Here is a 15121-nt window from a genome sequence, read left to right as displayed (position 1 = left end):
TAATCTACGAGCCGATATAATAATAATAATAATAATAATAATAATATTATAATCAGCGTACGTGGTGCGTGCGTGCATGTTTTAGGAGTTAATTTTCTAAATGATTCCAGCATGTTCATTAATAATCTGTTTTTATCTGTCGGACTAATAACAAAAAACACGGACATGACGATAAAACCATCGGAGAAGTCACAATATTCCATTCGTTACGTCCGGGCTTGCGAGAGGATTATAATAGCATAATATTATTATCGATGTACGCTGACACGGCGGCGGCGGCATTCTGTTTATCGCGACCGGCACCGGCTTATCTGAACGTCAATGTCCAAAGACGGCTCCTCCGCCGACTTCGCTCATCGTCTGGTCTTCTCCCACTCGCTGGTCGGCCTTATCGTTTCGCCCGGCGCGTCCGTCGACACCGTTGTTCGCGATCCGTTCGAGAAAGCCGTCTCGAGCCGCGGAAACCGACCGTTTGCCCACGTCCCCTGCACGACATTTCGATAGCACCAAACGTGAGTTTCCGTGAGTTTTCAAACGTCACCGCGAACCCGGTAACACGTAATAATTTAATTGTTGTAATACAGTGTAACCGTGTACGAGACGTTATAGGACTGCGGAACCATATTATAATATGGCACACTCGCTGCGATTGATCACCTACCTGGTGCCCAGCCACCCCGTCGAGATGTACGAGTGCATCGCCCATTTCCTGGAAGAACAGCTGAAAGTCAGCGTGACGCTCGTCTACGAGTCCAGAGACCCAATCGACCTGTACGGCGACGACCGTCCCGATCCCTTTTGCCTAAAAGAAGTGGACATAGGTATTGAATAAAAAAAAAGACAATATTATTACTTAATGTATATTTTAGTGTTCGTTATAAATCCACTGTCAAAATATAATAATAATTGCAATAATAGTGTAATATTATATTTAATCAAATGAATTGTCAATTTCAAATTTGTGTGAAAATATGTCCTTGTTACGTATAGTTTTGTTAGGTATACTATGGCGTATTTATTATTATATGTTATTACAATAAATTATTATTTATTTTAACGAAATCAGAAAATAACGTTAATCGTACACGCAGTGTCGGGAATCCGTCGTTGGGTTCATGCAGCGTTATTAATGGCATGAATATAATTTTATTTAGATAAGAACGTTCCGCATTCGACAGCGTTCACAAAATGTGTGATATTTTATTTTGCATAGACGCTAGTAGTTGTTGATATTAATATTTTACTGTATCCATACTCGTTTTCTCGTAATTACATATTATAATATGGACGGTTATTTTGTGTTTTGAATGAACGACTATTGTAGTTCAACGTTTTTATTATAGTTTCACACACGTCTAGTTACAGAGCAGTCGATATCTTTTATTCAGCGAATGCCTTAACGCAGTTTTATTGATAACAAAACGTGTCAATACAATTTTATTATGCAAGGTTCATCACGTGTTTCATTAATGTGCATTCAGAATGTTCGAAAATTAACCTTCAATAATCGCGATATCAGCAATTAACTTTAAAACTTGTGAACTTTGTTATCATTATTATAATATTATTTTTACCTAATTTTAGGCTAAAACACTTTCTATTTTAATTTATCTATATATAGCTAATATTATAATTAGTTTTATAGGTATAAATTGTTTTGAATTCGTAATACTATAAATACAATAATAATAATAATTTAATTTGTGTGTGCCAAGCACCGTTTGATCGTCAATTAGTTCACCTTAATAGGTCGGTACAGGTAGGTAGATATAAGTATACCGTTTGTATAATGTAACCATATTCCAAATTCTACGTTGGCAGAATTAAAATATTATATAAGGAAGAGAACTTAAGTCATGAAAGTATGAAACCAATATAATATCTAAATATCTGATGCCAATAAAAAAACAACAACAATTTTCCGTTTGGTGATTGTGAGTTAAAGTGACCGACGCATTTTAATGCAAACTGTTCATAAAGGTAATGGTAACTTTCATACTTTTTGTATATTTTGTGTTTGCTCTGGTCCAAAATATAGTTGGGTTTTTCGGATGAAATAGTTTGAGTGGAATTACGGTTTACAAGTTGAGGTCCAAGCCGCTAATGACGCATATTTATTTTCAAACAAATTAGTTTTTGAACTATAAATCCTTTTTTTTGTATAATATATATTTATCTACTATTTTACGTACTAAAATATGAATGGTTAAAACCATAGATTTCCATATTCTTCACAATAACAAAACAAAAAGATGATCGTTAAAATCAATAGATATAACGAATAATTCGTCGAAGTTATTGTAAAATTTATAATGTTTATGATAAACAATATTATTTATAACTATAAAATGTTTTTAGTTTTGATATTTTGTTATTAGAACTCATTGTTTTTTTTATATATAATTTACATTTAAAAAGACATATATTAATATATTTCTTAATGTCAGGTAAAAAGTAATTATTTACTGTGCATATCAAAAAAAGCAAATGCAAAACTAAGAAGAAAGAATTTCAAACAAATAATTGTGCAGAACACAATTTGATGAGTACCTAGGTATTAAAAAAACCCCTATAAATGTGATATAATATAATATAATATTATGGCTCCAAACATTAGTTTGAATAATTAATTAAATTTTAGTCTTTGATATAAAATAATCTGTATAAAAGCACTTGCACTTAACTTTTCAATGTTTTATGTCTACGATTCATATTATATTGAAGCTTTTTATCATCACATAATTTGTATTATTATCTCGAACAGAGAACACAAATCAATCGTCAGTCTCTTACCTTTATCATTATTATCATCGTCATCATCATCTTTGTTGTCGTTAACAGATAAATTAGAATGTCTAATGATCTCATTAAAATGAACATTAATAGTTGTTATGCGCCGAAAATTAAATTCTCAGTACAATACGTCTTATACGATGGAGTGTGCAATAATTTTAACTTATTGTTTTTGTGATCAACGTTTCAAACATTATAATATAATATTCAATCGTTGCGACGAACAGTTAAATGTATTAATATTGTTTTATAAAAGCTGAGTAAGACCGATATTATATTATTATACTATATATTTTACAATTTACAGCCATACAATAATGAGTAAACGTTTGTCGGAAAGTGAAGTGGTTTCGTTTAAAAAATATTACTCATAACGAGACCGTCGACGAGAGTGATATCTTATATATAGGTACCTACTCTGTCACACCGACTACCGACAATAATATTATAACTACTGACAGAAATATATTTTTGAAGTATTTAATAGAATATTTATAAACGCACGGTGCAATAGTATACCCAACATCCTATAGGTACACGCTGCGCTGTCACTTTCTCTGCATGTATCATTATCGAAACGGTAACGATAAGTAAAATAAAGTGTATTCATATAACTTCATATTCATTCTAATTAATATATTAAATTGATTATTTTATTAACAGTGATTAATATAGTAATATGTTATGTATTACATACTATAGACATCTGAATGATTATCGTTTACGTACGTTTTGGTGTGTAGGTTTTTTGAGCCCGACGCAGTACTTGAAGATGAAAAGGTCGAAAAATATCGAATTGCTGCCTATTACACCCGTGTTCGTGCATCCCAAGAACAAGGCACAGAAACCGGGATACTTCGCGGACGTCATTGTGCACACGGATGTCGGGTTAGCTAACCCACGATATCACGCTTTGAAAATATTATAATATAAGCGCCGTGGCCTGCAGCGATAATAATAATATTATGTATTGTAATCGTTTTTTTTAATTTTTTTTTTTACTGTCGTTCCGACAACCGGAAATATACAGGAAAACTGTCAAGTCGTTTCTGGACCTGAGGGGCTGCAATTGGGGTTACACGGGAGACAATTCGCTCAGCAGCAGCGTCACCATACAGAAGTTGCTCAGGACGAACGGAGAAAACTCGTCGTTCTTCGGCAACACGATAAGTAATAACTATACGTCCATACCTATTTAATATTATTATTATATAATTATCATACTTTTGTCCTGCAATATAGGTAGGTAGGTTAGGCAGGCTGGTAGGTACATTACTAGATTAATAATAATTATTTTTCTCGCGTTATGCCCCGCTGGAACAGCAGGACACGTCGTATAATGCAGGCTGCAGGTATAATATTATATGTACAACAGGTGTTATATATATACCACGCAACGTTCAGCTCGTAGAGCGACAGCCAATTTTTTCCCTTCAGTCAATTAACGAATTGAAATCGATTAGCACAAAATATTTAGGTCAGATTTAGTAGGTAGGTTCGCAATTTTTTTTTTTGCACTGGATAAATAATAATAATAAAAAGCGCATTCCTCGACGTTTTTTAAATATAAATATTATCACTGAAAGTATTTAAATTATTAACGTACCTGTATTATATTATAGTTATAATAATAATATGTGAAATGATGTCTTCATCTTGCATAAAAAAAACAAACGTGTACAACAATACCTATAATCATAACAAAACAAGGTTTGGTCGACAATAATATTATTAGCGTCACTATACTTCAGTGCAGCTAACTCGACAGTAAAACAAATTCTGAAAAAATTGCGTGTCAAGACATTCCAACGGTTATGTATAGCAAGACGTGTAGGTAGCTCGACAAGTCAAACAGAAATTAATTAGAAAATAATAAATTCGCATGTTATATTATCATAATAATTGCAAAACACGAGATGCGGAGGAACTGCATGTATGAATTATAATATGTTTTTAATGAAATGTTTGAATAAATACGAATCTGTCTGTCGCACCTTAATAATTACGTCGTACAGACAATTATAATATTACGAAGTATACAAGTACAATATTTAAAAATATGTAAAACTATTATATTGTTATGTTAAATTTGCATTTTACGTGATTAATATTAACTATATTTTTTATTTATATCAAATATTGAAAACATATTTTGTGATCTTCACAATCGTGTTTGGTGTAGGTATTGATTTACAAAGTATGAAAAGGTACCTATTTATTCGAAATCGTATTAACCAGTTCGTAAAATAAGTCGTGTTTAATAACATTACCATTTGTTCCTATTTAAAATATTAAAACCTTCAAATATTCAATTCCACTACGAAATAATAATATACGACCATTGGGTATTAGGTGCGACCTGATAATTTGTCGGAACACAAAATATCCGGAAAAATGTAACACGGGACTACTCGAGCACTGGACATTGCAAAGTTTTATGAAAAATTACGGTGTAATAAAATTTGATTCATTAGGTATGGCTGTTTGCTAAACAATGTATGTATTATACTATTATGTATATCGAAAGTTAAAAACAAAGTCATTGTTGATAAAATATTATAACTTACTTCAAACCAGTTATAAATTTATGACCAAGTGCTCCACATTTAGTTCTCTGCATGAAATGTGATCTATATATTATTTTAATAAAAATATATCCAAACATAATATTATTTCAACGACTCCAAACCAACCTTACTTCGCACTTTGTACATGACGTGTAGTATTTAATATGTAGTTTATCTTTTTCTACCCACCTAGGCATACTATTTTTTATAATAGTGATCAAAAACACTATATTTTATAAATTCTCATCGAAAATGTAAATTACAAAAAAATAATAAATACAATTTATTTTGTTTGAGCACAACGTTGTTTCTGTTTAAATAAAATTTAGAATATCGGTAAAGCTGAAAATTCGTTTTTACTTTTATTCTAAAATATGAATCAAATTATTGCTTACGTTGACATTTTTTATTCTAGTACATCACTTGTTGTGCCCTTGACCTTTTAATATGGGGAATTTCAAAATATATTAAATAATTTTTTTCCTTTGGAAGTTTAATATATAGATAAGATTTGCTTATGATAAAAGTAAGAAAAGTTATTTTCCGCTATGTATAGGAATGTAAAACATTTTTTTTTTACTATATTTTGGATAGAAAGTTCACTTAATTTAAAATAGAAAGTACCTACAACGACAATGACAAACTAATTTATAAACACGGTTCTTTCACTCAATTGTTTATATCGATTATATTTTTATTAGAATGTTGTGTTTAAATACAATGGGCATAATTAGTCGTCCAAGTAGGGGGTAATTAATTTGAATTATAAACAAACTTTAAATTTTAATGCGATAGTTAAATTAAAACGTACCACTAATACAAACGGTTTAAAACCAAATAAAAAACGATGTAGGTAAAGTTACCAATAGTAAGATAACCAAACTACAGCATAGATAATAATAATATTAAGATGTACTTGTGTATATAGTATTTAAAATTATTAAATGGGATTTATTGGAGATTAATCGCTCGTTTACCAAATCACTATAGTTGACTTACTGGTTGGATGATTTTTCTATTTTAGATTTTAGTCTAACGCTGTTTAATCGTATTTCATATCATACAGAACAACACAAAATTTAAAAAAAAAACAATACGACACCTACCTATCCGATCGGTCGCTCGACAACAATTAGTTATTAAAAATTATTATTATTTAAGTATTCGTCTTCAAAAACTTGGTGCATAATTTCCACGGCACACTACCTATACCTAATTGCACGTTAGGATGATAATCAGTACTGGTCGTATCTGCAGCCTGCAGTATATTTTATCATAGCACAGTACCTGTTATTATAATACACTTAAAACTACTTGTTTAATTGTTTTTCGAGAGCAGAGTAATTATATACAATAACAGTAATTATAAAATACCCACCGAACTAAATCGTGACAAAAAAAGTCCAAATAGAGTTCGCTAAAATTAATTTTGAAACACCAGACGTTTTTTTTATAAGATATCACGACGATTAGAGGTACGTCAAGTACGCAATATTTGTTTGGAAATCATTTTCTTTTCAAATTTATATGTACCGTGCCGTTCTATTATATATGCAAGATGATTTATCAAGCTCACCCCCATAGGAATTTTGAAGTACACTTATGGACCATGTTTTCAAAAACTTAGATTTTTATGCAACTGGAGATGTTCCTTGAGGTGATGCAAATTTATTCTTCCAAATGAGTGCCATCATTATTATTGTACATCGTAGAGATAATTTTTTAGAAAATATTGACGTTAAATAGATATCGAAATTAGTTGTTCCGGAGTTATTATATTTTAAGTAAGTATACGGTATACCCACAAAAGGTAATATTTTATGATAATGAGCTTAAAAGTTATGGAAGCTAATTGATGATTTTAAAATTATAGTATTTTATATTATCAATTTATAAAAACTGTATAATTTATTAAAATTGACAGAGATTAAAATGTACTGGATTAAAATATAGTATATTATATATATATTATATGTCTTATATGTATTGTAAGCTCATTATAATCATAAGAACAATTTTTCTTAAGTACATACAATTGAATACCTAACTCAGAAACTGTTTCATAATTTTCAAAAAAAATCATCGGCTTGACAATTTACTGTAGAATTAGGCGCGGTTCTTATTTAAAATAAGATGTTTGCTCCGCTAAAAGATACGCTCCTTAAATGGTTAGGTATAAAAGTCTAAGTATTTGAAAATATGACTTTCAAAATATGCATCTAGGTACTCACTGAAGTTCCAAAAATCAAAGTTGTAATAAAATCCGCATTATTAAAGAATAGGGGTAACAATGATAGCAGGCTGAAAACATTCTTGTTGTACCTATCACTCTGTACCTATACAGGTGTTGTACATAGTATGTATTTACTTCGAACCGTAACTATACGGTAAAACTACCCACAAGTGTAAATAATAATAATGATAATAATAATAATGTCGTAATATTATTGTAAAGTATCTGACGTCCGGCGATGTGCGCGTGCGTGTTACAGAGACCGGAAATCATTTGTTGACTGTGGATAAGGTGCAAGACAAACAAGTGATCGCCGCGGCCGTCGACTCGACGGCCTTTTACAATTACAAAAACGTTTTGCACAAGGACGCGGACGACATAACCGTTTTGGACAGCGTCGGGGCGCTACCCCCGTACGCGATCGTCTGCGGAAAATACTTGAACGGTAATATTATTATTGATTATTGACGGCGCTTTGACGGGCCACTACGCTCAATGCGTGGTATGGTTATATTTATTATTACGGTGATAATATAACTACGATGATAACGATGATAACGTTTTTCAATCGGTTTTTTTGTCGGACCACAAAAAAATAATAATTATAACGAATAGCTATTTTTATATCACGTTGCGTTACCAACCGATATCGTGCAGATATTTTAATATTGTGTTTATGATTGGCTTCTGCAGGAGATCTGAAATCCCGAATCGTGGGCGCCCTGTTGAAAGCCACGATTACGCGGTCGTGGAAATTGCAGTTCGATAGATTCGGCCTGATCAAATTCGTGGAAAACTCGAATGACGCCTACACCGAGCTAGAATTCGACGAGCCCCTAGATGGAAACGGTTTGTCAGCGGTCTATTATTGAGGAAACGTAAATTATTTAATGAAATACTTAATGTTATCGTCGATAATAGCCATAATAATATGTCTTCAGTCGAACCAACAGATTTTTTTTCAAATATTATTATACCACTTTTTAGAGATATGGAGTTTATTTATACTACATCTGACATCACACAAATATTGTAATAATATATACTATTAAAACTTATACTCGTAAATGAAAATATATAATAATGTTAATTCATTTTATTTTGTTATTTTATTAGTCTGTTCATAATATAAAAATTTCAAACGACGGTGCTGTAGTTTTCTGTTGTATAATAACTAACCCATATACTATTAATTATATATACAATATTTTCTAATATTAAAATTAATTTACACCATAGTCGATTAGTGAGTCTTATTTTGAGGTATTTTTGTCTACAATATTTGTATTTAAAGAATTTATCGGATGTATTTATAATCAGTAATTATACGACTAATACAACAGTAATATTTACTATGTAATAATAATTAAGATCACTACTAAACTATAATCCGTTCGCTGTATTATAAGTGACATTAAATAACTAAACAATTTAATAACATTATTATAATTTAAAAAAAAATAGAATTGGATTTTATATCATCTGATTTATGTTTTATACTATCGTTTTAGGGATAAAATGAATATAGTATTGTGTACATATTATGGAAGTAGTAAAAAATAATGATATCTAAACATTTTAATTAGTTAATTAAATATTATGTAATAACTACTAAGCATATTATTCACTATAAATTCAAATGTAATTCTAATAAAATAATCACGTTTTAAAATATTTAATTATTTAATGTATTTTATTTATATTAAAGTGGCGGATGTTCTACATATAATAAAATAAAAAACTAAAAATTATCGATAAGACGTTGAAATATGAAAGCGACGTTTCAGTTATCAACCACTAGATGGCACAATAAGGATCCAACTTAAACGAAAACGGTTCATACTAATGGCTGTAAATTGCGCAATATTATACATCGTATTTTTTTGTAACTTAACGGAACCACGGCTATTTGAGCACGTCTCTTAATTAGGACAAACTGAATTTATTTTCGTTTAATTCATTTAACACATTCCATGAAGACTTTATTATTATATTTAACGAGGCTATTAAGTTATATTTTAATTAAATACAATAGCAAACAAAATGTAAATAAAAATATAAAATCTCTATTACATTAAAAAATTTAATTAAACATAAATTAGTTATAATAATATAATATACATTTACTTAAGATATAATTTTTACAAAATATATAGTGTAGCAAACTAAAGTGTTGTGAACCGTGAGATTCACACACACCCTATTATCACCGGTGCCCGTTGCCCGTTGGTTGATACTTGATATTATAATGGTTCATTAACTGATTAATGAGAATTCCAAAGAAAATAGTTTAACAGCTGGTTTGAAAAAAATCCTATTAAAGCATCCTCTATTCCTCTCCCCAAGTTATCGAAATCCACGAGCTCGATATTTTGGGAAATTGTAAGTCGAAATTCGGAAATTAAAAGCGATGGACGGAGACTTTCGAATTGAGTTTCTTCAGACAGGCTTTAGATTTTCTTGAGCCAAATGGCTTGTGGCGCGAATTAAATATAAGACAAGACAGAACATAGAATGGGCGATAATCGGTTTTCAGAGATTATAAATTAATAATATATGAAATGGCTGACACCTCATACTTACAGGTTACAGAGTTTGTTGGATCTACCTCGATGCCTATTATAGTCGTAGAGTGTGTCCAAAAATAATATTAAAAAATTAGATGTCCCGATTGCAGCCACGGAAAAGAATCAGACGTTGAAAAATATGTGATTCATGAATCGTGAATATTGACTCTTTGAACAATGACATTTTTAAGATTACAATATTAATAGTTAATACTAATATTCGTTTAAAAATACTATAGCGCTAACGATCGTACGAATATATTTTACAATAAATTATAATAATGTTGTGGTATAACGGTTATTACCGATCATCAACAGTAGTGCTACCTACTTATTTACGCCCAAAGCAACCAAATCAACAACGAATCAGACAAATTAATGAGAGATTAATGTCTTAGCGCCTAAGTGACGATATTGAGTAACGACGTGAGAGGGTAAGTTAATATCGGATTCCAGGTCACCAAGTAAATCAAATCAAAAGCAACATTGACTTTGGTTATTTTGTTGTTATTCGGAAAATAATAGTCATAATTTATAATATTATTATAATCATTAAAATTATTAAATATATTTATATTTTTTTTAATGTTGATTTATTGCCTAGGTATTAATTGGTTACTTAAACTGTAAAATTATTACGCAATATTATGTTAAGTTTTCCAATGTTTCTAGGAATTCAATGATATATACCTAATTATATTATAGCAAAGCTTTTTCGAAACATAACTATTTGTAAGCCCTAACACGGCGTAATGTATAGGCAACATAGGAACACAGCACAAATCTATTACGTCCACAGTTTTTTTTATCTTTTGAGTCGTGTAAACAACTGTTTTAAATTACCCTACACTAAAAAATAAATTTGTGTCATTTATAGACTGCTTATCCATAGGTTCATGATTCTCAATCCACTTGCTCGGAAATTTATGTCGACCCTAGCTGAAGTTGGATAATGCAATGGATTAACATTTTGTTAAAATACATTATTATTTTTCTTTGTTCGATATTGTGTTGGTTTTTCAAAGTTTTAAATCGGCTAAAATCTGAAAAGAGCGCATTTTAATGAACGGTTTATGCTTTTCACCAATAAAGTTGTCTTCAAAGGGTATTGAGGTTTAGACGTAATCAATAATAATTGTCACCTAAAACGACAGCAAACACACAATTTGAATAATAATAATAATGTATAATTATTGTGCATGTTGTAGTATACATGCATAAAATAGAAATAATTGTTGTAACGATTTATTTTTATTTTATAAACAGTAAATAATAAAAACATTAAAAACCTGACAGGATGCATAAACCACGTATTATGTATTCGTCATACTTCATGTTCCTCGGTGAAGGTTTATTATATAAACATAACATTATCATAGAGTAGTAATTTTATTTGAATGTGGTATGAAACTTGTTATAAATAATATACTAACTAGAAGTCTTCTAAAAATGATTCTGAGTGTTCATAAAACATTTTTCAAATGTCAACGAACATTGTTTTATGAATTAAATAAAACAAAATAACTAAAACATATATTATTATAACAATAAATAAATTCTATTTAGAGATTATTTTCTACTGTTTTTCATTTTTTTCACGCTTTTAGCAAAACTGGAAAAAACCCAAAAATTACAATTTTTACATTTAAACTACCTATAAATTAGATAAAAAAAACTATTCGGTGACCTACAGAAAACAATATTAACAGGTTAGGTTAGAAACACTAATACATTTCTCGTCTTCGTGAGATATCGATCACATTTAAGCAAAACTCATATTGTATGTACCTAACCATTGTGTTAAAAAAATTGTTCTTGTTTCATATGAGGTAAATTAAAATCATTTGCGATTTATAATGAATTTAATATTAATATACCGTGCATAGTGTTATTTTTTGGTTTCGTTACCGTGTTTTCAACGATTCTCGCCTCGGTGTACTGTCGGTTAAATTTTAAACTTTAAATTTAAAAAAAAAATGCATTCTAATTCAGACGTTTCATTATTAACTTTAAAAAAGAACAAATGAATGGATTTGTCTCAAATTTGGGCCAAGTCGACTTTACGATTTTTTGTTTTTACGGTGAAGAGAACACAAACAAAAGTAAAACTCACAGTTTTTATGTAAATTCTAAAAGTTTTCTCTTCGGTCAGAGATAAAATTAAGTAAAGTTAATTTTAGTCGTCTGCGAGGGTATGAAAACTTAAAGTCTTGTAAAATGTGTCTGCACAGTGTTAGGTTTGAATAAATTGTTAAATAAAAGTATGAAGTGTGTAAATAATAAATATAATAATATTTCAATACTTTTATTCGAACAACTTAATTCAAATTAATACAACGCTGTTAATTATTTGCTGAGAAAAAATAATACTATTTAGTGCGCCGTCGGTGGTAATATCTAATCAATCATCATATACAAGTCTATAATATTATATAATTGTTATATTCAATTAAAAATATTGTTGTAAAAACTTTTTATTTTTATCAGTTTGGAAAAAAGAATACAATGATATCGTTATTTTACTATCGAGTTTTATAAAGAAATTTGTTCATTAATTCTGTGTAGGTACTTTCGTTATGAATATATGATATAATAATATATTCAATAAAAAAAAACACTTCAACAACTAGCGAGCCTATTCGTATTATATTGTGTTTACTATAAATTCCAAACTGCACTATTGTTTGCCAACAGCTACTCAGCTAGGTACTGATTCAACATTTTTTTTTTCACCTAATTAATATACTTGGAATATATAATTGTTTTTTTTTTTTAAAGTGTTTTCGTGATTATATTTGTTTTTTTTTTTGAAAAAATGCGCATAGAACACGATATAAATATGGTATAGGAGGCATTGCACTTAGTGCGTTATCGTGTTTGTGTCAACTTCACAAAATATTCGATGGGACGGTGGGTCGCTAATGATGTTTATTTTTTAGCATTCGGAATAATGGGATTCGCCATTACTCCGCCGGCTACACTTAACAAACCGTTAACCCTATTTATCGTGACATGGTGTGTTATATCTATGGTGAATTTATTACACCGCAGTACGAGTATCGTATTATTATTATTATTATTATTAATATTGCTATTAGATTTATGTACATTTTTTTCAACGAGTCAACACTTTTCATCGACAAGGGAACACCGAAATGGCTGGTCCGTAGCCTGTGATGTTTGCCTGTCTGAGTGTATTTGTATCATCAATAAACACGCGAAGACTGGGTGTCGCGAATGTAGATTTAGATACCTATACCTAGGTTCACTATCTTCAGCCGTATATAGTGAGAGTACGGTTGGTATAATTCGGTGACGACTTAATTTTGTCGATAATTATTATTGCCGTTCGACCGAGTCCGGTGACCGAATTCCAACACCCGAAAACCGTGTTCTCATATATTATGTATTTATATATTATTTTGTGTCCCGCGTGGGCTTTAAAGTCAACGGCGGAGACTCCAATAGCGTATTGATTTCGCGTGCCGACGACGACCAACTCAAACACCTTCTAAAAACATTTCAAACGGTTTATATATATATTAGTTTGTTACTAGAATCACGTCCCTGTTTGCTTTATAAAATCAGTTCTCGTCGCCGCGTGCAGTCCCATCTGCACGAACTTTACTCCGGAGTCGTATGTATATCGTTATTGATCTGGAAAAACTTTACAATACTTTTCTATATTGTTTAATATCAATTTGTTTACTTTTCAAGTGGTTTTTTTTTTTATCCACCGGGTTTTTATATATGAGATAACAATATAATATACGTCCACTCGCCGTCTTGTATATACGGGGCTCTCGGCCGCATTATTGTTATCCATTTTAATCAATAATTCCAGCAGAAATAATAAAATATTTTATTAAATGTGCGGTGAACATTTAAAGTTTTTTTTTATTGATATAATATTATAATACATATTTGCTTACAAGTTGTACGAACGACACGGCTGTCAACTGTAAATTTCGTTAAATATAATATGGGGTTGATTCATTTAATGTCAATTTATACAGTCGTCATCTAACCTAACACGATCAAAGGTGTTATTACAACGATAATATGCTGTGACAGCGTTCTTATGATTTTGCTTTAGGTATACATTGATTCGGTTTTACTTACGAATATAGTTTAATTTTTTCAATTAATATCTATCGCAGCATCATGATTTGGTCACCCAAAATAATATCATAATTTTATCGCATTCATATATTATTATTTTCTCATAAACGTTCGTCATGACCTACCTACGGTTATTATTATTATTTTTGTGATATTATAGTACACACGGAGCAAATAACGATCGACCTGCACAATATTGTAATATTATGACGTGGTCGAAGAACAAGAACGACGATTGAGTGTAGGCGCTAAAAATCGGTGTCATTTGCAAACCTACTCATGATCAGATGAAACCGGCCGTACACCCGTCGTTCGCACCATAATATTATTAAGTGAAGGCGAAGGCGAAAATATAATACTATTATGTAGGTACGCCATTATAAATTATAATAATCGGCGTCTATATATATTATATAAGTTTTCATTCCCGGTAGGTATAGTCATGACGTGTATTATATTGCATACACAATGCACCTCGTCAGCTTTTTAATTTGTTCCACTCGTGTGGTATTACGACGACGACAGTAGAACGTCATAGAACGTAATATAATACGCGCAGCTCTGCCGCAGAGTGGGAACTACGGAATTCACCATCGAACGATATACGAAGGAACGCGCGACCGTCCTTTTTTTCATTTTTTTAAATGTGAAGGTCGTCCGAGCTAAACGCATTAAGGGAAATGTGTTTTTTATTTAAAATTGTGTTTTGCGCGTAAAAAGAAAAAAAAAATGAATAAAACGTGAGGTCATACTATGGCCCGAGAACACGACGGCGGCGACGGAATGTTTTTAATACGGCCGATATTTATTTTACCGCAAACGTTTTGATTTATGACGAG

General features: G+C 30.6%; 1 protein-coding gene across 4 annotated transcripts; it reads left to right on the top strand.

Moving 5' to 3' along the window:
• The first annotated feature begins 245 nt into the window (after nt 1-245).
• LOC132945179 (uncharacterized) lies at nt 246-8738 on the top strand. Of its 4 annotated transcripts, none has more exons than XM_061014856.1 (6): nt 246-522; nt 610-821; nt 3537-3681; nt 3824-3963; nt 7853-8038; nt 8287-8738. In XM_061014856.1, exons 2-6 carry the CDS (start codon nt 632-634, stop codon nt 8463-8465), a joined length of 840 nt encoding a protein of 279 aa, XP_060870839.1. In that variant the 5' UTR covers nt 246-522; nt 610-631; the 3' UTR covers nt 8466-8738. The 4 variants fall into 4 exon arrangements, with proteins under 4 accessions (XP_060870839.1, XP_060870840.1, XP_060870838.1 ...); XM_061014857.1 differs by having other exon boundaries at nt 247-512; XM_061014855.1 differs by having other exon boundaries at nt 257-512; nt 585-821.
• The last annotated feature ends 6383 nt before the right edge of the window (nt 8739-15121 follow it).

The sequence above is a fragment of the Metopolophium dirhodum genome, chromosome 5 (genome assembly GCF_019925205.1).
Source record: "Metopolophium dirhodum isolate CAU chromosome 5, ASM1992520v1, whole genome shotgun sequence".
Taxonomy (NCBI): domain Eukaryota; kingdom Metazoa; phylum Arthropoda; class Insecta; order Hemiptera; family Aphididae; genus Metopolophium; species Metopolophium dirhodum.
This window is presented reverse-complemented; position numbering and strand designations above follow the sequence as displayed.

Coding starts and splice junctions, on each gene's coding strand:
- LOC132945179 (XM_061014856.1), top strand. CDS start 632: ATGGCACACTCGCTGCGATTGATCACCTACCTGGTGCCCAGCCACCCC. Junction 3,682..3,823: donor ATTGTGCACACGGATGTCGG/GTTAGCTAACCC, acceptor GGAAATATACAG/GAAAACTGTCAAGTCGTTTC. Junction 8,039..8,286: donor CTGCGGAAAATACTTGAACG/GTAATATTATTA, acceptor TGGCTTCTGCAG/GAGATCTGAAATCCCGAATC.